The 21917-nt window shown below is 57.0% G+C and overlaps 2 protein-coding genes and 2 long non-coding RNA genes across 7 annotated transcripts in view; 2 read left to right on the forward strand and 2 right to left on the reverse strand.

The window, feature by feature from the left end:
- On the reverse strand, positions 1-13679 carry ITIH3 (inter-alpha-trypsin inhibitor heavy chain 3). Its single transcript, XM_082348164.1, has 22 exons — positions 13543-13679; positions 12873-12893; positions 11728-11894; positions 11538-11642; positions 11113-11275; positions 10446-10559; positions 9264-9389; positions 8845-8961; positions 8453-8621; positions 7733-7858; positions 7273-7454; positions 5849-6034; positions 5545-5684; positions 4713-4867; positions 4071-4088; positions 2993-3016; positions 2719-2751; positions 2448-2561; positions 1746-1950; positions 869-1041; positions 566-677; positions 1-246 (listed from the first exon to the last, which is right to left on the reverse strand). The coding sequence occupies exons 1-22, from the start codon at positions 13633-13635 to the stop codon at positions 117-119; spliced, it is 2673 nt and encodes an 890-aa protein (XP_082204290.1). The 5' UTR covers positions 13636-13679; the 3' UTR covers positions 1-116.
- Positions 1008-5971, forward strand: LOC309608390. Its single transcript, XR_014232856.1, has 6 exons — positions 1008-1522; positions 2893-2996; positions 3820-3923; positions 4649-4780; positions 5298-5472; positions 5893-5971. It is a non-coding gene; the product is annotated as an uncharacterized lncRNA (long non-coding RNA).
- LOC309608391 overlaps positions 11888-21917 on the forward strand; it is a 15768-nt gene continuing 5738 nt past the window's right edge. For all 3 annotated transcript variants that reach the window (XR_014232857.1, XR_014232858.1, XR_014232859.1), the window contains exons 1-3: positions 11888-12012; positions 12427-12627; positions 17661-17768. This is a non-coding gene — a long non-coding RNA (uncharacterized lncRNA). The remainder of the gene's footprint in view (positions 12013-12426; positions 12628-17660; positions 17769-21917) is intronic.
- ITIH1 (inter-alpha-trypsin inhibitor heavy chain 1) overlaps positions 16696-21917 on the reverse strand; it is a 13458-nt gene continuing 8236 nt past the window's right edge. For both annotated transcript variants that reach the window (XM_082348153.1, XM_082348154.1), the window contains exons 14-22: positions 21476-21630; positions 21364-21378; positions 20921-20941; positions 20378-20458; positions 20154-20267; positions 18918-19119; positions 17827-17999; positions 17122-17233; positions 16696-16966 (exon numbers count right to left, since the gene is read on the reverse strand). In XM_082348153.1, the coding sequence (XP_082204279.1) occupies positions 16837-16966; positions 17122-17233; positions 17827-17999; positions 18918-19119; positions 20154-20267; positions 20378-20458; positions 20921-20941; positions 21364-21378; positions 21476-21630 (1003 nt within the window). In that variant the 3' untranslated portion in view covers positions 16696-16836. The remainder of the gene's footprint in view (positions 16967-17121; positions 17234-17826; positions 18000-18917; positions 19120-20153; positions 20268-20377; positions 20459-20920; positions 20942-21363; positions 21379-21475; positions 21631-21917) is intronic.

Here is a 21917-nt window from a genome sequence, read left to right on the forward strand (position 1 = left end):
TCCGGTTTCTCCTTGGCCTTTACTGTCACAGCCCTCCATCAGGCCCCACTCTGTGCCTCTGTTCCAGACGCCAGGCAAGCCCTGCCAGCGGTCTCAGTAGGAGCTGGCATGTCCACTCAGAACAGGTTGGGGACAATGTAGTCGCTGTGGACGCCGTCAATCAGCCCTTGCCCATTGTTGTGGACGAACCAGCAGGCAACATTTGTGCCAACGCTGACGTCCTTCCTGTAGTCCTTCTGGGAGCCCCTGGGAGAAAGGAGAGAGATGCTGTGATACACGGGGTAGGCAAGATGGCTGCTGCGCTCAAGGGCCTAAGGTTGAACAGGGGTGTGAAGTTGCCAATTCTAGGAGTCCAGACTCTGGTCAAGAATGAGGTCTTGTGGTTACTCCTCCTAGGGGGTCAAATTTGGCCTTTTCCCAGTGAGAGGGGGCCAAGACCCCAGAGGGAAACAAGGATGCCCCACAGACGGCAAGAGCCAGCTGGGCTGCTGTGCGTGGGCAGAGAGAGCTCCTTCCTCCTGTCTTGTGACAGGGCAGGGTGAGGACGTCAGCAGAGTCTCCTCACCTGGTAACCGTCAGCCGATGGTTCTTCACCACCATTGTGGCATCTGGCTTTGTGGGGTCAGAGCCTGGGTGGACGTCAGACACTTTAAAGTCAAAGGGGTGGAAGAATTGTCCTGGGAATAGAAACATTCACACTGTCAGCCCTGCCACCACCATACGTGACATGGCCACTGGCCTTCCAAGGTCGATGCAAAGGCTGGATGGGGTGTTGAACCCTGGGTCCAGGGTGACTAGGCTGGCCCTTTGCGTGGCTTTTTCCCTCCACCATGTGGCCTGAACAACCTGAGGCTTGAACATTTCGCACCCAGCAGCCCATGTGTCTGTGCTGACATCCGATGACTGTCGACCACATAGAAGCCCAGGAAGTCATGGTGGATGGGTTGTTTCTTCCACACCTGATGCAAGACAACCACAAAAGTAACCCCATCTCCAAAGGAGACCACCATGTTCTTCTTCCTGTTGATCGTCACAGACAGCCTAGGAGAGAAGAGGAGGTCAGCAGTGAGGCCTAGTGGCCATGACACCAGGCATCTGAATCAAGGGTATCTCAGCAGGAGACATGACACCTGAGAGCACACAGACTCCAGAAACCATGTCAGGGGTGTTGGAGAGAAGACGCTCATGCATGTTGACTATTCACTCCACTGAGTGGGTCCCTGCTCCTCTCTAAGCAGGAGAGGGGGCTGTCCTGGGGGTCTGAAGGCCCGGGATTGAACCCCAACTCGACCACTGGCTTCCTGTGTGACATTGGGCCAGTTCTGCCCCTCTCTGAGCCTCCGTGGAACTAACACCGCTGCCCTGCCCACCCAGCTTGGGGTGATCTGAAGACGTAGGAGAGGCTGAGGAGTTTGAGAACAAGCAAGTTCAGCCAGACACGATGCACGTAGGGATCTTTGTCGCTATCAGCTTGCTTGCCAGGTCCACCTAATGCTTTCGTCCACACAGCCCTTCCCTCAAGGTCAGTCCTATGAATTGTCTAGCTACCAATACTGCCTCTGATGGGGGCCCCAGGGGTTGGTGGGGGGGCCACCATGGTCACCCTCCCCTAGGCAGGGGCTGAACTCTGAGGCCACTGGTCTTTCCTGTGAGCCCTGTGGATCTTCTGTCCTGAGATTTGTTCAAATCCCTCCTTAGACCCTTGCACTATAGCACCTCTCAGAGACCCAGTAATGGGGCTTTACCCATCCTGTGTGACCATGACTGTGTCCAGCCAGCTGAACGTGCTCTTTGCAGCCCCATGCCACAGGGTGATCGTCTCCGGTGTCACCTCAATCTGGAAGTCCATCTGAGCATTGGCAATGCCCAGCTTGCCAAAGTAAGTCTTTCTGGTCTGGGAGTCCAGGCTGCTTCTCTTCTCACCAATGATCTGCCCGTTAACTGTGAGGCCTGCCAGAGGGGCAGGGTAGCAAGAGACCAGCAAGACCTTCTGAGTCCAGGCTGGTCTTTAGGGACGCACCTTCCCCTTCAGCCAGACCTACTGAGGGGTAGCCCAGTGGGGGCCCCATTGAGAGACCAGGACTTCAGAGCCAACCCTATCTGTTCCTAGACACATGGGGGTCACGCTAGTGGCTGAGGGCCCACTCTGTGGATCTGCCCCTTGCCTGGGCCAGTGTTGTTCAGAGAAAAAATGATTCCCTACGCACACGCTGGGTCCTGCCTGCACGCCCAGGCTGCACTTAATTCTAACCATCTCCCCAACACCACTGGCCCCGGGGGCACTAGGTGAGCCTGTGGCTCTGGGTGGAATCTGTAATCCCTACAGGATGCAATCTGCGCATAAGATGGGTGACTTATGGGCAGAGTGAGGAGCTAGTCCATGTGCCTATCCTAGGGACTCCAGGCCCTCCCAGGAAGAGACCCTGGCCCCAGCCCGCAGTCCCCACCTGTGACAGGGTCCTGAATGAGGCGCAGCACTGTGCCTGGGTCTTCGTCGATATTGAAGCAGATGGCATCGTCCTTCTCTGGAACTTGGATGATGAAGTGGGGGTCCCCATCCACTGAGTGCACATAGAGAAGGGGCTGGCTCCCAGGGTCTCTCACTGTTCGGGGGCCCTCCCCTTGCCTCCTAGTCCCCATGGGATGGACCCCTAGACAGGTGGGAGGCGCTCGGCCCTGGGCCCTGAGCCTCGCCCCAGGAGGAGCTGGGGAACTCACCGTAGTAGGGTGTCTGGGGAGGCTGGGAGTTGGCTGTGGATGCAAAGGGAGAGAGGGCTGAGCTAAACAAGCAGGCGGGGGAGGGTCCAGGACCCCCACCCAGAGTTCGGTTCATGCCTCTCCCGTTCCTGCTCCCTAATGCTCTTAAACCCAGACCTTCCCTCATCCCCTCAGGACCCCCCAACCATCTGCCTGTCCCAGAGAGCTGATTCAGGAAAGACTCCGGAGGGGGACGGCACAGGGCCACGCTCTGTGGCAGCTGGCACATACTCACTCAGGTAAGCCATGGAGGGGATCACTGAAAAAAGAAGCCAAAGGGCAGGCGTGAGCAAGGTCTAGGGGTTCCCTCCCCCCAACCCCATGCCTTCTGCCTGTCTCAGGGCTGCTGGTCCCCAGTGGGGCCCCAATGCTGACAGATAGAGGGTGGCAATATGACCCCCTAAGTTTAGGCTTTAGAAATGGAACATGCCTAGGGAACTCCTTTCTAGGGCTGGTGGGTAATATGGGTGTAATGTTAATACTGGGGCTCAGCACTTCCACGTAGCTAAAATGCAAGCCATTAGGTCGTCAGTTTCTCTGTCAGGAGCAATGCCGTCCCCCACCCCTGAACTCCCACCCCCAGGGTGGGATGAGGCTCACAGGTGATTGCTGTCTTTGGTAGTAAAACACCCACCCAGACGCACGTGCGTGCACACACACACACACACGCACCGTGACTACATTTCACAGGGCTGTTCAGAGGGCAAAGCCATGACCCATTCCAAATATACTGCTTGGCTAGGACAGCCTGTATGGATAGAGACAAGGCAAGCCGGTAGGGGCTGGGGAGGCCCTGCCTGGTGGTGGTGGGTTTGTGGGGGGTGATGGTCAAATTTTACAATGAGAAAAGCGCAAAGTGCTGTGAATTCCAGCGCAGGCGCTGGAACCAGGCTGCCTGGGCCAAAGTCCCAGCTTGGCCTCCTGTTGACTGAGTCACTGAGCAAATAGATTTAACCTCTCTGTGCCTCAGTTTCCTCACTGTAAAATGGAACCATGAGAGGACTCCCTTAAAGGATTGCTGTGGGATTAGTCAAGTGCTAATTGAGTTGCTAATTTTTGTAGGTCACAGAATACTTTCATACTGATTGTCCCTCCTTGGGCGGGGGAAGCTACCGGATGAGAACCCTTAGGCTCAGAGTGGAACAGAGCCCAGCCCCAGGCCCCTGGTGAGTTCACAGCAGAGCTGGGAGCTGAACCCAGGTGTCCTGAGGGCCCCTCCCCAGGCAGTACATCCCCAGCATGATTGGAAAGGCCTCCTTGGTCTTCTCTTGTCGTCCTCCTGGGACACCCACCCAGCTGTGGCTAAAGCTCACCTTCTGCATCCACAGGCCCTGGGAGGGAGGAAGAGGAGAAATGCATTAGAGGCCACAGACTCCTGGTGTCAGGGCCAATGTGACCACCTTACTGCCTGGCCAGCCAGCCAGCCCCAGGCCTCGTGTGCCCTCTGCAGGAACCAGGAGCTCCTGGAGGCAGAGGCCTGGCCCAGACCGGCTCTTTACCTCCCAGTGCCAACCCCCCATCACCTGTGCCAGTTGCAGGGACACTCAGGACCCCCCTCTTGGGGTCTGGTTGAGGAGGCCTGGTCCCAGCCTCCAGCTCTCAGGGCCTCTTCCTCTCACAGTCCCCAGGCGCCTGCTCCAGGCCTAACTTTTAGGTCAGAAGTGCTTCTTCTTGTCTCACTGAACCCTTCCATGCTGCAGCCTAAGTCCCTTTCCTGGAAATGACCCTGGGCACTGTGCCCTTTTAGAGACTTCGAGGCTCCTGTTCACACTAACGGCTTCGCTCCCTCTACAACACCCTCCCCATCCCTTGGCCAGTTTTCCTTCGATGCCCCCAGGACCTGCGCTTCTCAGCAGGTCTGGTCTCCTCAGCCTGGCCCTCTTCTCTTCAGGGCACCTAAGGCCAGGGGCCTGGAAGAAGGCCTCCGAGTTCTGGCCCCCATCCTCCGTGCCCACCTTCCCCGGGCTTGTCGGCAATGGCTGTCTTATTCTCGTTGTCCTCAGGCTTGGTCACCACCATGGAGGTCAGTGGAGTCACGAAGTGGTACTTGAGGGACAGGTCCAAGGCCTGGGCTGTGAGGTTCTCCTTCTCCTCGCCATGGGCATTCTTGCTGTGGGGAGGGGCGGGGTGGGAGGGTCAGCCCAGGACCCTCCTCCACCCCTCCCAATGGGGTCCCCCAGGATAGAGCCCACTAGCACTCAGAAAAAACTGGTTCACCAGCTCCCTGGGACAGACAGACATGCCCTGATTCCTCTCTGGACCTCTGTTTCCCCACCTGAAAAATACAAGGGGCTCAAGATGGCCACTGCAACAATCAGTCATGATAGTGTTCACATGCTGAGCGCCAGCGGCTTTCCTGGCCAAGCCCACTTAACGGAAGGCTGACATGGCCCTCTCTCATGGGCCCAAGCTCTGCTCCCTGTGGCTGAGGGCTGGGGTCCCAGCCTCTGGTTGTGTTCAGCGTCAACATCTCTGTGGGCCCATGCTGGGTGCGGGGAACAGGATGCTGAGGCCCACCCCTGCCCTCGAGGTGCTCCCAGGCTGCTGCTTGAGCCCCAGATGATGGACCCGGCTCTACTCCAGGAAAAACAGGCCATGGGGCCTGGCCAAGAAGAGGGCAGGGCAGCTGGAGTGGGCGTGGAGGTGCACTTCCTGGGGTGTAATTTCCTCCTCGTGGGCTCCCCCGGAGCACAGCCAGCACAGGGGGCTTCACAGGTAAGTGCTGGGACAGTGCCAGGGGCTGAGTGCAGGGCCCGGCTGTGTGAGGGGTGGGCCAGGCAGGGTCACCGTCTCTCCAGCAGCTGCTCGATAGTGAGGTAGGCCCAGAGCCGCTCAATGTAGTTCCCAAAAATGTAGTCCCGCTCCTTCAGGGCCTTCTCCATCTCCTTCACGTCCACCTCCTCAGTGAATGTCAGGTCGTTGATGGCCTGGGGCAGGGGTGGGAGGAGGTGAGAGGCTGGAGGCCTGGAGCCAGGAGCCAGGTGGGCCTTGTTCAGGAGCTGCTGCTGCTGGGCCGTCAGCCAGGAGGCTGGAGCCCTATCCGTGCGGATCCCCCATCCCCGGCGCACAGCCGGGCCCCGGCCCAGCTTACCCCGTGGCCCTTCACGTCCGCCTTAAAGCTGTTCATGTCCTCAGCTGCCAGGCGCCCAGCCACCACAATCTCAGAGCCGTCGTAGAAGTGCTGGTAACTGTTCCGGGTGAGGTCCAGGATGGCATTCTTAGGGTACTCCACCTCCACATCTGTCAGCAGAGGGTTGGCCACCTCCTCATAGAAGCCCTGGAGTCCAGATAGGGGGCCTGGTCATCTCAGGCCACCAGGGCGGGCAGAGAGAGGACAGGGGGGGCAGGCTCCCACTGGCGCCTCTGTGGGTTGTTGAGTCTCCCGGGCTGGGCCAGTCCTGGCTCCTGATCTCCACTTCCACGTGGCCCTGACTGTGCCCTTCAGTTTGGGGGAGCCCTTCCTCATCGCGTTCCCCCCTCCCCCCAGGTAGAGACTGGGAGGAATAGAAAAGGAAAGGACAGAGTTCTTGGCACATAGAAAGGACTCAAGAAATGTTTGTTAGAGCGAAAGTAAGAAGAAAGGGTGGAGGCCGACTAAAGAAGGCGATGTGGGGTGAGAGCATGGAGACCCGGAGACTGACAGGAGGAAGGCCGGGGGGTCCACTGCAGAGGTGGAGAAGCAGTCACCTGTGCCAGGGAGGAGGGGGAGGGTACCAGATTTAGCAAATGAAAATACAGGGCATGAGTTAAACTTGAATATCAGGTAAATGACAAGTTACTTTTTAGTATAAGTACAGCTGTCATGGGATGAATTGTGTACCCTCAACATACATGGGTTAAAATCCTTACCCCCAGTACCTCAGGGCATGACCTTATTTGGGGAAAGGGTCTTTACAGAGGTAATCAAGTTAAAATGAAGTGTTCAGGACAGACTCCAATCCAATACGACTGGTGTCCCTATGAAAGGGGGAAATTTGGACCCAGAGACAGACATGCACACGGAGAAGATGATGTGAAGATACAGGGAGAAAATGGCCATCTACAGGCCAAGGAGAGAGGCCTGGAAGAGATCCTTCCCTCGCAGCTCTCAGAAGGAGCCAGCCATGCCGACACCTTGATTTTGGACTTCTAGCCTCCAGAACTGTGAGACAATAAATTTCTGTTGTGGAAACCACCCAGTTTATGGTAATTAGTTAAGGCAGCACTAGTAAACTAATACAGTGTCCTATGCAATATCTGGAGCATGCTTGCTAAAAAATTATTTGCTGTTTATGAGAAATTCCTATTTAACTGGATGTCTTCTGTTTGATCTGGCAGTTCTACAGAGGAAGCAGGTCTGTTCTGTGTAGCCCACAGACAAAATCAGAACCAGTATAGATGGGTAAGAGATAACCAGAGGTAGATTTCAACCCAAGAGGAAGTTCTTTCTAATAACCAAAATTGTCACACAGTGGAACAGTTTCCTGAGGAAGTAGTGAGCGCCTCATTCCCAGAGGTGTGCAAGACAAGGCATACCTGCAACTGCAAGTTGGCATCGGAATCCTCATAAATGCGGCGGGCAAGCCCATGGTTCTCCAGGGCCATACGCTCCAGGAAGTTATAATTCAGATTGTTGCCAAAGCCCAGGTTATATAAGGGGAACTTGCCACCAATGGCGTTCCGCACATTCTCTTGGATTTTTTCAGGTCTGCTTTCACCTGCAGGAGAAGGAGGTGTTCACGCTCCAGCCACAGCCCTGGCAGCTGTCAGGAGAAGCTCTGTCTGGACAGATCTGACTCCTACACGTGCAGAGTTGGCGGAGTCATGGCCACCAGCCCTTGTAGAGGCAGATGTGGGAAGGCCTGGCAGGGAGACAGGGCCCTGCCACTGAGGGGCTCACAGACCATGGGGGACCCTGGAGAGAGCTGCCCAAGGTCTTGCAGCACGCCAGCTACAGAGCCAGGAGCAGCAGCCAGAATTACACCCGCTGCCTCACCCACATTGGCGTCCCCGTCGGTCAACATGATGACGATGGAGGTGCTCCTCTCCGGGACTCTGTACTCCTCCCGGGCCTTGTTCAGCATGCTGATGCCCCTCAGCAGCGCGTCGTTGATGTTGGTCACTGGCACACAGACAGACAGACGGCACCGTGGGAGGGTGTCCTCAGGGTGCCAGGGTGGAGTAGGTCGAGACAGCAGGCCCTGCTTACGTGCCCAGGGACCCTGCCTGCCCATGTGTGGTGGTACTCAGTAAATATCGACTGAATGACTCAGTGAGTGATGAATGAATGACTTAGTCTTTCAAATGAGTAAAAGGACCAGCCTCTCAGGGCTGCCGGAAGGATAGATGCACATGGTGATTGTAAGAGCAATTTGGAGAACAGTCAAATGGACTCCCAGCTCCTCTCACAGGGAGGAGTGGGGAACAGTATAGACGTCACTTGTCATCTTTCATACAAAACTGCCATGGATAAGGGTATCTTGCTGGGGCTGATGGGGCACCAGGATCACAGGTTAGAAACAGAAAGAATGGGTTTCCGTAGACCACAGAGAAGACACCCCAGTATCAAGCCTGAGGACTCCCCACTCCCACTTCTACCCCGAGCCAGGGGCTGCAGGACCTGGACCAGCAGAGTCTCTGCCCCAAGGCAGGAGGGAAACAGACTGCTCAGGCAGAGAGGAGTGGCAGGATGTGGCTCCCTCCCCTCTGTTCTTACTTCCTTGATCACGAATATTCATCACAAATTTCCTGGCCTCCTGGATGTTCTCAGGAGTGGCTTGAACTAAAGTGTCTTTCCAAGTGGTCACACCTCCACTGAACAGGATGAAATTCAGGTAGTCATCCTCTTTCACATCCTCCAGAATTTTGAGGAGGGCATCCTTTGTCTGGGAAGGAGAAAGACAAGCAGACAAGAAGATGTCTTCCCAGCCTATGCTGGCGGTGAGGCCCATGCCATCTGCAAGAAAAGGGGCAGATGATTTGTGCCTTTTTAGAATCCTGTCCCCCTTTCTCCTCTTTCACTGGAAATATTAGCTTCGTCCACTTTTTAAAAATCTCTCTCTCCCTCCCACACGTCTCACCCCCACCCCCTTGCACCAAGGAGAATACCTGCTCCATTTTCCGACCGTGCATGGAGCCACTGACATCAATCACGAAGATCACGTTCTTGGGCACCACCGGAAGGCCTTGAGGTGCAAAGAAGTGCACAAAGTAGCCATTGACGATCTGGAAAGGGGAGAGAGCGAGGGGAGGCTAGTGTCCCTTCAGCAACCTCACGTTGGCTGCACTTGCAAATAGAAAGCAGCCGTTAACCAGCCCAAAATAAAGATGTCCTTTCCACCCCTCCAGGGGTGCCACACGAAGGCTCTGGACTACCCATCGTCCCCACGCCTTGCAGGAAACTCATCCTTGGGCTGAGGATCAAGGGTGTCTCACTAGATGAAGCTGCAGCCCCTCCCCGCATCAGCCTTCACCCCACCATGGTGGGGAATCTACCAGCCTGGCAGAGCCAGTCGGTGGGTACCTACCTGCACGTTGGCTGGAGACTCTCTGTTCACGTCATAGGTGATGATAAAATCTCCTTTGAGGAGGGAGTCCGTACAGGTTGGGCATGAACGTTGTTGATCCAAGCTGGGCTTGAAGGACACGTGGCCCTGAGGGAGGGTGATGGCCAGCCTTGCTCAGCTTGGCCAGGGCCTGCCCTCTGCAGACCTCAGCCCGAGGCTGCCCTGGGGAGCAAGGTGCAGTCCTCATGGCGAGGAGCCTGTAGGTGGGTGCCTGTGCAGTCCTGCCACCCTCTGGGGTGCTCAGGCCTTTCTGAGCACCTCTCTCCCCTTTGGAGATCGGGAGCTCCTTGGAGGCCAGGGGCCTTATCTGAGCCAGCCTTTCACTCTTCCTGCTCACTGGGCCCACAAGTCCCTTAGCTCTGCCTGCACTAAAAAGCCACTTTGGGAGGGGAATTCTGCACCATGAAAGGGGATTTCATGTTGGGTGGTATTGTGTGTGTTGTTGCCAAGAGGAGGGGGAAGGGAGCAGAGTAGGGAATGGGGAGGGGGCCCTGGGTGAGGGCACCGCCTGCAGAGGCCAGCAGCCCTCTGAGCAAATGCTCCTCGGGCCTCACCCTGGGAGTCCTGACTGAGGTTTGCTGTCCATATAAACATTTATTCATCCACTGCCCATGATCAGCAAGGCCCCTGGAATTGCTGGGGACCTTGGGGACCAGAGCCAACCACCAGTACCAAAAATAAAGTTCCCTTTTTTCTTTCACCCCTTATGTGGAATCAGATCTAAAAAACTCCCTCTGGCCTCTGTCTCCTTATCTGTAAAACAGGGACCAGTAACCTGCCCTGCCTACTTCCCAAAGTAGAATGGGACCAGGCTATATAAATGGCTTCCCTGTCCCCCAGTGCAGTTGAGACCCCAGTTCCTCTGGCAGGTCATCATCAGCAAGCAGCCCCCTGCCTCCAGCATCCTCACTCCTGACCCAGGGGGCCTAGGAGAAAGGGGATGTTGCAGACTTATCCCCCTCACACACACACACACACACACACACACACACACTCTCTCTCTCTCTCTCTCTCTCTCTCTCTCTCTCTCTCTCTCTCTCTCTCTCTCTCCCTTGCATCAGCCAAATCCCCAGGTTCAGACTCGCCCTGCTAGGGTCAGTGTTCCTGCACCTGCCCCCCAGGCCCGAGGGGCATCTACACCACCTTTTTCCCTGAGAAGGACTTGGTGAGGGCGCTGCTCAAGAGGTCATTGGTGATGAATGAGGCTTCAGCATCCAGCGTTCTGATGCCCTGGGGCTCGAAGATGTCTGCTGTGATCTGAGATGGCGAAAGGTAAGGAGATGTCACTCAGTGACAGTGCAGAGCCCAGCCTCCAGGACAACAAGGGCAAGGAGATGGGTCAGTGATGGTACAGGGAGCAGCCTCTAGGACAGCTCTGTGACAGCCAAGCCTGCTGTCTCCCACCAAGAAAATGACCACAAGGGCTTTTAAGTGGGTACTCTGACCCCAGAACTCTTCTACTACCTGCCATATGGTGCCCCAGATTCTACCACTAAAGCATTTCCTTTGGCTTTCCACTCTGCTGTAGGTAAAATGCCCACGTAAGCAGTTACAAGCATTACAGAGACACTTTGTGATGTTGCCCCCACGGGCCCAGCACCCAACCTGGATCTGCCAGGTGCTGCCCAGCCTCCTCCCCTTGGCCCAGGTGCTGTAGCCAGCGCCACTGTAATTCCCCCTTGTAATTCAACCAAGTGGTGGGGCCTGGGTTTCTGTGTTCTTGACCCTGCTGTGGGGTCTGCCCAGGGACCCTTCCCAGCACCCTGCCCCCAGCAGTTTCAGCAGGGGTTGCAGGAGAGCAGCTGATTACCTCAAAGTGCTTGACCAGTTGCTTGGGCTGGACCTTGAGGTACATCTCGTACTTGCCGTTGTGCCTCTTCAGCAGCTCCTCGTAGGCTAGCTCAAAGGTGACCTTGCTGCCTGCAGCCACATTGACTGAGACCGTGAATTTCTCCAGCTTCCTCCCAGAGGCCCTGAATGGGGGTGCAAGACAATGACTGCCCCAAAGACAGCACCAGCCCATCCTTCCTGGGCCTTGGGTTCAAGTCCCTTACCCTTGGGGAAGACCCCTACCCACTCTGAGCCTCGGTTGCCTCAAATTCAAAGTGAGATAACATAAGAATTACTGCGCATTTTGCCATATAATGATAATAATAGCTGCTGTTCTGTTGTTTGTGTCTCTGAGGGCCCTTACAGCCCTGACGTTCTCCCCAAGGCCTGGGGGTCCACACTTACTTGACCAAGCCAGCTGTCTTGCCCTGGGACACGGCCTTTTCATACTGCTTCTTGGCAACTTCCTTCTCTTTGACATTCCCAGGGTAGGTAACACCATCAACGGTCCTGCAGGGATAGAGAGCTGCTGGGGGACTCATGCTGAGCCAGACTCCCCTCCCAGCCCAGAGCCAGCAGTCGTGGTGACACCCACAAGGTGAAGTTGGTGATGAAGGCTGTCTTGGGCAGCTCCACATCGAAAGAAACCTCCTTGGCAATGTCTGCGTGGTTGACGGCCCCGGTGGTGACGACATTGTGAGCAAAGCGGGAGGTCACCTTGCAGTGGACCTTGGTGCTGTAGACTTCGATGCCATCGACCACCTGCGGGAGAGGTGATCAGCAGATGGTGACCAGCCAGCCTGAGGCACCTGGAAACCAGGTCTTCCTCCTGGCCTCTCCCCTTCAAGCTCCCCTTTGTGGGCTCCAAAGCTCCTGCCTGGTAAGTGGCCCCTCCCGTCTCCCAGTCACCCATGTTAGAAGCCTGGGCAGCATCCTTGGTTGCCGCCTTTAATTGGCCACCACTGTTCTGATGGTCACTCTGCATCCTTAGCTCTATCATCTGTTTACATGCAGCTGTAGCCAGTGAGATGGTATAAAAACCCAAATCCTACCCTGTCCTTCTGCCACTTGAAGCCCTCCCGTTCTCACCACCGCCCTCAGGACAGTCTTCCCCATGGCTCTGGGGGCCTCCAGGCAGGTCCTGCCTCCTCTGCTCATCCCGTGCTCCAGCCATGCCAGGTCCTAGCTCTTCCTGCTTGTCTTCCACACCTCAGCTTAGAAAGAGCATGTCCACACACACCCCAGCCCGCCCCCTGTGTCCTTTGGTAATTGCCCGCTTCTGTCTCCCAAATAGGCCCTTGTTTCCTATCTGAGGGCAGTGCATGGGGAGGGCCTTCGTGCCCCCAAAAACCCTCTTTCCAACGGGGTGACGGACCAAGGGACGCTCTAGGGAGACGTCTGGGTTAAACATGGATATAAAGATGCTTCGTGAAGGCGTGACAGGGCCATTCACTGTGTGTCTCCTGCCCTGTGCATGGAGCCTGACAAGTGCTCGGTAAGTGTTTGTGGGAAGATGGACTCGTGGAAGGGCAGTCCTCTGCTCTATCAGCAGGTCCGAGGGCCATGGTTCTGTGGTGCTCTTTCCCAGGGTTCTGGAGTCACGGCGGGGGTCTGTGAGGGCAGGGGGCCATAAGCTGTTTACCAGCTGGAGGGACCTGCCATTGTGGCCCACTCCTTCCGCTGTTGGGCAACTAGCTCCGTCCTGCCCTGCCCTGCCCCATCCCTGGTGAAAGTTCTCACCCCTTCCGGGAGGCTCCGTTTCTGCAAAAACAAAGACAAACACAGGGGTCAGGCCAAGGCCAAGGCTACAGTGGCTTGGCAATAGGCTCTGGGCTGAGGCCAAGGTTCAGCAGTGACCCCCACACACACACCTTGAGGGGCCTCTGGACATGGACCCACCCAGAGCCACATGTCGGAGTAGGAAGGGCTTGAATAGATGGGGAAACTGAGGTGTAGGGAGGGAAGATCTCCAGTCCACCGGGGGGATCAGGGCAAGGAGGACCAAAGCCAGAGCTCTTCCCCTGCCCCGTATACCCTGACTCACTCTGCCCTTCCCTGGGCCCCAGGCCCCTGAGGCCCCATCCAGACCCCACCACCACTGTACCCCACACAGCTCAGCTCGGCCATTCCTAGAGGCCTCTACCCTTGTCTCAGACGTGGACCTTCACAGCCCCTCAGTGAGGCGAGCTGATCATGCTGCATCACCCACCTGACCGGTAGGGAAACAGAGGCCCAGGAGATTTAAGAGCCTTGCCCAGGATTAGGGAGCAGGTCTGGAGCCCAGTTCCCCGCATACCAGCTCTGTTCCCTGCAGCTCACTGCCCAGCCTCTGCCTCCTCCTCACCCTACACACAGGGCCGCCCGGCCTGGCCCCTCTGCCTGCCAGATGGTGAAGAGGGGGCAGATTTACCCCAAGTAGCCGGCATAATCTTCTAGGGAAGCCAGAGACCGCCACACCGGAGAGCAGAGCCAAGATGAGGCAGGGCCACCGAGCAGACGCCATCGCTGAGCACACTGGCGGCGCCTGGACTCCTTATATGAGCAAGCCTAGTGTTTCCCAAGTGGGGTCATCGACCTGCAGTGTGGGCGGGAGGAGCGGGAGGCGGGAGGATCCCCCGGGAAGCTGGACATGGGTGGAGTGATGGGCCTGGATCTGCCTGTACCAAGGAGTCCCCGTGGGTATCGTCAGAAGTGTTAGGACTTCACTCCTGGCGGCTGTGGGACAAGGAGGCCCCCGGAGAAAGCAGAAGCTCTGTGTTGGCAAATGGGCCCCGAGACCCCCTGGGAGGGGGCAATGGGATATGGAGTCACAAACAGCATCTCAGCATTGTCGCCACACCGCAGACGTGGCCTCTGGTCTGGCCTCCTGGATCACAGTCACCCCCCCTTCTTGAGGCAGCCAGGGCACCAAACCAGACCCATCCCCCTAAGGCTCAGATCTCCATGGCTGACCCCTTGCTCACTACTCTCTCTGTCTCCCGCGACCCCTTGAAAAGGACAACCCCCAAGTCCTGTGGTCCAGCTCCAACTTGCTTTCTGAACTTAACTCTCTTCCCACTGGCATACCTCTCCCTTCTCTGCACATCACATCTCTTATCTCTGCCAGCCTGTGTCCCTCCTTCAGAAGTCTTCCTCTTTTGTCCCCTAGCTGACCACAGACAGCCCTGCTCCAGGCTCCAAGCTCCCGAAGGGCCTACATTCTGTCGTTACCTTTGGTTGAGGTTCGCATGTTTGGATCTGATCACTCTCTCTAGACTCTGAGCACCTGGAGGGCCAGGCCATGTGTCACATTCATCCCTGTATTCCCAGTCTGGCCAGGAACTCAGCTGCCCTCTGCCTCTTGGAGAGTCGTTCTCCTGAAAGTCTCCAGTGAGGCTAGAGTTCTGCTATCCAGCACAATGGGAGCCTCAGAGGCAGGGTCTTATCCTCTCCTAGTGGGGCCTGGGTCCTTCTGGGCCATCCCAGGGCCCTGCCAGCCCCTAGACCTTCCAGAGTGGGTACCATGTGCCGGCCATACCCATGTTCTTCTGAGCAAAGTGACCCAGTGACCCTCCTACTCGGCCACTACTGAACAGTGTTGCTGAGGATGCCTGAGCACAGGACAGCTAATTTATGGATCGTACCATGGTCTTGACTGAAAGCCAAGAGTGCACTTGACTGTGAGATGTACAGAGAGAGTTGACTGCTGAGGGCAGAGAAACAGAGTGAGAGGACAGAAAGCAGAAGCTCTGAGGCAGCAGAAGCCACGAGGAAAGAGTGGACTAGTGAGTGGAAGTGGCAGGAGCCGCAGAAGTAATGACAGAGAGTTGCAAAGTCAGCACAACGATAGCGGATCGACAAAGGGAGCTGCTGAGGCCCGGCTGGGGGTCCCTGCTCTCCCCAGGCCTCCTGAATCCTGACCCACACTGCCGGTGGGACCGAGTTCAGGGCTGACACCTGGGAGCAGAGAGAAGGGCCCTGCAGTCTGGCTCCCAGGACATCTAGTTCATGAGGTCATCTTCAGTGGCTATGGTCGCTGACCACTGGGCTCTTGGGGCTGTGGCAGGGGTGGCAGAACTATTGTCCTGCCAGCATTGCCCAGTGGCTCCTCCTCACGGCCCTGCAGCCGCCTGAGGAGCTTTCCCCAGCCCCTCTCCTCCAGGCTACCACCTCATCCCCCAATACTTGGAGTTTTGTGGGAGGGACAACTCAAAGTAGGAAATTCTGAGGTTGCTCAAGAGGCCCCTGAGGGACAGCTGGGGACCTGGAGGGACCCAGAGTCATCATACAGAATTTCGAATTAAAGGAATCTAGGAAATCTTCAGGTTCACCCCATTTCCACTCTAGAGGACGGGAAAAGGAGGCCCCAGTTGGGCGGACTTTGCTGAGGGTGACCAGCCAGCTGGCAGCCCGTGGCTCTCCCTTGAGAAGCCCAGGATACTCCAGACGGTGGGCTGGGCTCTGAAATTCCACTGGTTGCCCCTCAGGGCTCTGTGTCCCTGGGCCTGGGGCAGCTCTGGACCTCAGCATTTGTGTTGTTGATCTGAGCCCTCATGGGCCTCATCTGGAATGGGAGCTGGACAGAAGCCAGAAAAAGCAGAAACCCCTTGGAAAGGAGTGGGTGGAGGCCCATCAACCTTTGCCAAAAGGGCCAGTGGCTCCCCAAAGTGCAAGTTCATCTCCACACGCCCTCTAACGTCACATTTTAACTGGGCCCCTAGACAAGGCCCAGGGAAGGCGTTCTGAAGGGGTAATTCCAGGCATCAGTGTGAGGAGTCAGTGGGCTGCTATTCCTGGCCCCTGAAATCACAGCTTCTCGGCAGTGGCCGTCTCTGCTTTGGGGAAATATGCCTGCTCTCAGAGGTTCCAAACCCCCAGCTGGGAAATCCAGTGGAGGATGGAGGCCTGGGAACTGCCTCCTGAGGCCCTGACCCCAATAGGTGACCCTCAGCTCCGGGCAGGACTTCTTCAGGACCCCAAGTCCATATATATTTCATGTATTTCTTTCACATGTTCGTGTTAAGTGATAGTTTGGGATATCCAGAACCAAATCCCAACAGGCTTTGGCCATCAGCCACCCAGCCTGATGGGAGTATTTACATGGGGTCGTTAAGCACATAGATGCTGACTCCAGATAGCATGGGTTCAAATCCCAGCTCCGCCACTTAAAAGATGAGTGATTTTGGACAAATTACCTAACCTCGGCTGTAAGTAGTCATGATAAAAGTATCCCCCAGGGCTGTTGGGAGCATACATTTAGTTAATTCAACAAAGGCACTTAGAACAGTTCCTGGCTACAGGAAGCACTGGGGCAGCTGCAGCTGTTGCGGGTCATTCCTATACGTGCTGCCAGAGTGTCCTTTGGTCTCTGGACCTGTAGGGGAAGCTGTGTGCACGGGACACCCAGGACACTCAGAGGGCATGGGGCCAGGCAGCTGCAGAGAACAGGGTGGGGTGGGGGCAGAGTTGGTGCTGGCTCCCGCCCAGCCTCCTGGTCTGCTGTGACTCCTGAGCCCTTCTGAGGAGCAACATCTTGGGTTGCCTCCCTGCCACACCCCCCTCCCCCAAAGCAACCAGCCTGGGCTGGACATAGCCTCTCTTTAATGGAAGTCATGAGTGCTTCGACATAGGAGACCAGCTTGGACAGGGAGGTGTGGCCTGGGCAGTAGCTCAGGCTCCTCCTCTGCCATGGTCCCAAGGGAGGATGGGTGTGCTGGCTGGGGGCTCAGAAGATGTCAGAGACGATGTAGTCAGTGTGAACACCGTCAATCAGCCCATCCCCGTTGTTGTGGATGAACCAGCAGGTCACCTCAGCCCCATGCTGGGGGTCTTTGCTGTAGTCTTTTTGCAAGCCCCTGAGGAGAGACAAGCCAGCTGGGGTCACCTTTTGGGTCTGGCAGGGCTGCACTGCTCCAGGAAGCCCACCTCAACCCTGTGACACCTGGAGGAAGGCCTGGAGCAACGATGGGGAAGGCCAAGGGCAGAGATGCTGGGAGAGCAGCCCACCCACCTGGTGACCGTCAGCCGGCGTTTCTTCACCACCATTGTGGCGTCTGTCTTTGTGGGGTCAGAGCCTGGGTGGAGGTCGAACACTTTATAATCAAAGGGGTGGAAGAATTGTCCTGGAAAGGCATATGGGAGACAGCAGTTACCATCGGGGGCCTTGCTGCCTTGTACTCAGTAGGTGCTCACTGGAGGCTTAGAGAGTTGCTTAAATAATTGTTTTTCAAGGGCTTGACTGTTTCTGATAAATTTTGGCATCAAAAGCAACCTTTAGTTCACTTGCTATAAAGAAGTAGATATATTGCCTGGTGGTTGTACCTCCTGTCTTTTTGGACCAGTTCCAAAGGAATCTGGCTGGGGAGAGAGGGTTGAGGGGTAGAGAACAGGGTCTGCAGGAAGAAATACAAGGAGAAGCAGTGTGGCCGATGACCCATCCCACTCAGGAGGTCTCTGGGAGTCCACTGGAACTTTCCATTTGCTAATCGGACCTCTCCTTACTCGCTCCCAGGCTCACTTAACCTTTAGCTTCATTGTGTTTGATTGCAGCCTTTTTGCGGGACAAGCCTTCACCGGGACCCTCTTTGGAACTCTGAGCCTTGTAGGCCACGTTGGAGGTGGGCCTATCCTGGTGACCCGCTGCAAAGCTGACCCAGGGTAAGTCCTCTGGTTTCAACACCCCACCCCACAGCTCTGCCCGCCTAGCCAGCCGTACCCAGCAGCCCGTGTGTCCGTGCCGACATCCGGTGACTATCCAGCACGTAGAAGCCCAGGAAGTCCTGGCGGATGGCACTCCCCTTCCATACCCGGTGCAGGACGACCTCGAAGGTGCCCCCGTCCTCCACGGACACCACCAGGTTCCTCTTCCTGTTGATGGTCACCACCACCCTGTGGGACCAGGTGCCCTGAGGGCAGGTGCGGCTGCACTGCACCCCCTCCACTCAGCTGCTCTTGTCCTTGAGACCCAGCTCTTATGAACCCCTCTGCCCGCAGGGGTTGACGGTTACCTGCTCCATGCTCCTTCCCACTTGTTGCTATTGTGTATGGGGCCCTTACAATGTGCTAGGCCCTGTGCTAAGCCCTCCACGCAAACTGCATCATTCAATTCCCACTCTGATCCTGTGAGGACTGAGGCTCAGAGAGGTTAAAAAACTTGCTCAAGGTCACACAGCTGGTGAGTGGCAGAGCCAGGACTTGGACTCCAGCCTGTCTATTATGAGTCTGTGTTCTTTGACTCCCACTTATCATCTGTGTCCTCCATACCGGACTCTGCCCACGTCTTCCTATAGCTCTGCTGCCCAGCATTGGGCTCTGGTGCTCAGCAGAGTTTGTTGAATGAATGAATGAGTGAAGGAAGGAACAAACACTAAACAAGGCATACTAAGACAGGGGCTGAAAGAGAAACCTAGAGAATGCTGGAGTTCAGCAGAGGAAGGGCCTAGGATGGCTTCAGGGAAGAGGTAGCCAATGTGCTGGGCCTGGGAGGAGGAGTCGGCTTGGTTTGGCAGAGACGGGGGTGGACTGCAGGGTGAGGGTGCCACGGGAGCACAGGCGTCCAGGCAGCTGGGCCCGGAGCACGTGTCCAGCAATCAAGGGAAATTGGGAGTCGGGTGGGGAATGGTCCACGGGGCCCAACTTGTCTGCACAGCCTACGTGGAGGCCACGTGGACATCACACACTGACACAGCTCGGGGAATGGGGGCCCAGCAGGCTCGGGCAGCAGAGCTGGCTCTGGGGCTTCGTGCCTTGGTCTTCACCACACCCACCCCCGCCTCCCCTCCCAGGCCCCGGCCCCAGCCCGGTTACTCATTCTGCCGCAGTGAGGCCTGGTCCCTCCAGGAGAATATGGGTCCGCCGGAGCCAGGGTTCAGCGTAATGTTCTGAGGAGTCACTTCCAGCTGGAAGTCTGTTGCGGGGTTTGCAATCCCCAGCCGCCCGAAGTACGTGCCCTCATGCTTCCCAGGGCTCCTGGCCTCGTTGCCGATGAGCTGGCCATTCACTGAGAAGCCTGCAGTGGGGTGAGGGGCCATCCGGGTCAGGGCGGCCCAGCTCTCCCTAGAACCCCACCAGCCGGTCTTTGCTCCTGCCGCCCCCATGCCCACCCTCTTTGGGCTATGAGGGCCTCACCACCCAAGGGGAGGGCCCTTCAGGACAGGTGCAGGCCACTCACAGCACCGCCTCCCTCCCCTCCCACCACACTAACTCTCTGAGACGTAGCCCTCGGTTCTGGGCCCTGAAGGAGGTGTTGCCTCCCCGAGGACAGGCCTTGGGCCTGCTCCTTCTCTGTGGACCCAGGCCCTGACACAGGGCAGGTCACAGTAGGTGCTGCAGGTGGGCCTCTCCACAGAAGCCTCCTCTGAACTGAGCAGCCAAAAGCCCCCTCCCCGTCTTCACTATCCCAACACAGCACGTCTCATGCTTGGAAATTGTCAGCTAGGAATTTGTTCACCTGTTTATCTCCCTTCCCTAAACTCCACGAGAGCGAGGACTTTGTCTCCGTTCCCACTGTGTCCCCAGACCTTAGGATGTGCTCAACAAATATTAGCAGATGGCCTGCCTGGACTGGGAGGGTGGGAGAAGTGGCCGATAGATGGAGAGGGCATTGCTCCCATCACCTGAGCCCTGCTGGGGAGGTGGGCTCCAAGACCCCTGCAGCCATGCGGGGGGCGGGGGAGGGGGTGTGGCAGGGCCCCTGCATCATTTATAGGATTCAGTACAAAATGAAAACGAGGGGCCCCTCATTCAAAAATTGTTAAGAATTTCAAGATGCAACAGCAGAGCATTAAATCAAGCATGGAGTCCTTCCAAGGGCAGGGTCCTGTGCACCTGCACAGGTCACATGCCCAAGAAGCAGGCCCTGTATAGGGCCCAGGCAGGTGGATGGGGCATGAAGGAGGCAGGCTGAGCCCAGCCAGGTGGCGGGTACATAGGGTGAGGGGAGTGGAGGCCACAGCCACTGTCCTTCCTGTTCATGGCTGAACGTTGAGGACAGAGGAGCCCAGGCCCCACCCTCTCTGGCAGAGGGCGTGATGTCACCCATACCTGTGTCAGGGTCCTGCACCAGGCTCAGGACCACACCAGGCTCCTCGTTGATATTGAAGCACAGAGTGTCCTCTTTCTGGGGCACGTGGATGAGGAAGTGGGGGTCAGTGTCCACTGGGGGCACAGCATGGAGTCTATTAGACTGAGTATTAGGCACATGGGGCCAGCTGGGGAGAAGGGTTCAGTCAGGCAGGGGTGTCCCTCAGACCCTCCCAAGGACTCACCGCCAGTCACTTGGTTTGGCAACTGCTGGACCTCGGAGCTAGGGCGCGTCGGAGAAGGCTGCGAGGCCAACAGCACGAAGGCTGACGGGCAAGAGTGAACGGCGCTTAGAAGGGAGGCAGCTGGGCCTTCCCTGGAGCTGCTGCCTCCTTTTCTGAGGCCCCTGCCACCCAAACGGGCTGGCCTGAGGCCACAGGGGCCGGAGTGGACACAGAGCCTTTGACGCCTCTGGGGATGTGGGAACGGAAGTTTGGCCCAGCACAGTGGCCTGGCCCCCTCTCGGTCTCCTGTCCTGGGAACCGGGAGGGGCTGGTGGCATAGGGGTGGGGAGGCCAGGCCAGGTCAGGGGGAGCGTTTTGATGGTTCCCAGTGAGAGGCAGCGAGGAACGCTGGAACAGAGGAAGAAAGCCTTAGGCTATCATTTCCTCATCAGGCAGATAGGTGATGACCAGGGCTTTGCTCAGGACTGAATGCACAGCCTGAGAGGTGGCCATGTGTGGAGTAGAGGGGTAGAGACCTGCGTCATCAAGATGGCTGCCACTTACTCTTTCCGGGTCCCACCATCTCTGTAGAGGACAACGATAGAGGACAGCGTCACCCTCCCCACTCCACACGAAAGGCACGCACCTCATTCCCCAAGTGCAGCTGGGCCCAGAGGCCAATCAGGCCTGGGCCCGCCCTCCTCCTGGGGGTCCCAGCCCTCTTCCTGGGGGTCCCAGCCCTCCTGGTAGATGAACGCTCACATGTAGGGCCCCTAAGCAGGCCGGGGAGTGGAGGGGTTCAGGCTGAGCGAGAGCTCCCCGAGCACACAGGAGGCAGCAACTATTTTGCAGCAAAGTAGGGAAGGGCATCTCGGGGAAGGAAGAGACCAAGAAAGGGTGGAGCAGGGCAGGGGGGCAGGGTGCTGTGTGCCCGGCGGCTGGAGCACGTGCCACTTGCCCAGCCACCCGGAGCCCCTTGCGAAAATCAACGTGATTTAAAAACTCACCCAAGGGAAGAGAATCTGGAAAGGAGAGAAAGGAAAGAGAATTAATGCCCAGGAGATTTTTGGCTCTCAGAAGCCTCCCCATGCCCACAGCCTCCCCTCTGCAAGCCCATACCGTCCAGGGGCTTGTCAATGAGGGGCTCCAGGCCGTCTTGGTCCGCCATGCCCCTGATGGTCATGGAGGTCAGCGGGGTCACAAACTGATAGGCCAGCGACATCTTCAGGGCCTTGGCTGACACGTTGGCCTTCTCTGCCCCCTCCAACTTCATCCTGCCAGACAGACACCGGCTCCAAGCCCGCAGCTTGGATAACAATGGACTTGCACCCCCTTGTCCTTTCCTTCCTTTGTTCACTCTTTCAACAAACGTTTACAAAGCCCCTGCAGTGGCCCCGCCCAGGGGCTGTCTTCAAGGACCTCATGATTTAAAGGCCTCCCTCAGAGAAAACCTGGAGGTCTGGCAGGGCTGGGGGATGTGCCTCAGAAATACACAGAGAATTCAATAGCTGTGAGATCCTGGCAAGTGGTCTAACCTCTCTGAACCTCGGTTTGCTCGGCA

Source organism: Balaenoptera borealis, assembly GCF_965194805.1.
Source record: "Balaenoptera borealis genome assembly, chromosome: 12".
In the NCBI taxonomy this organism is placed as follows: Eukaryota; Metazoa; Chordata; class Mammalia; order Artiodactyla; family Balaenopteridae; genus Balaenoptera; species Balaenoptera borealis.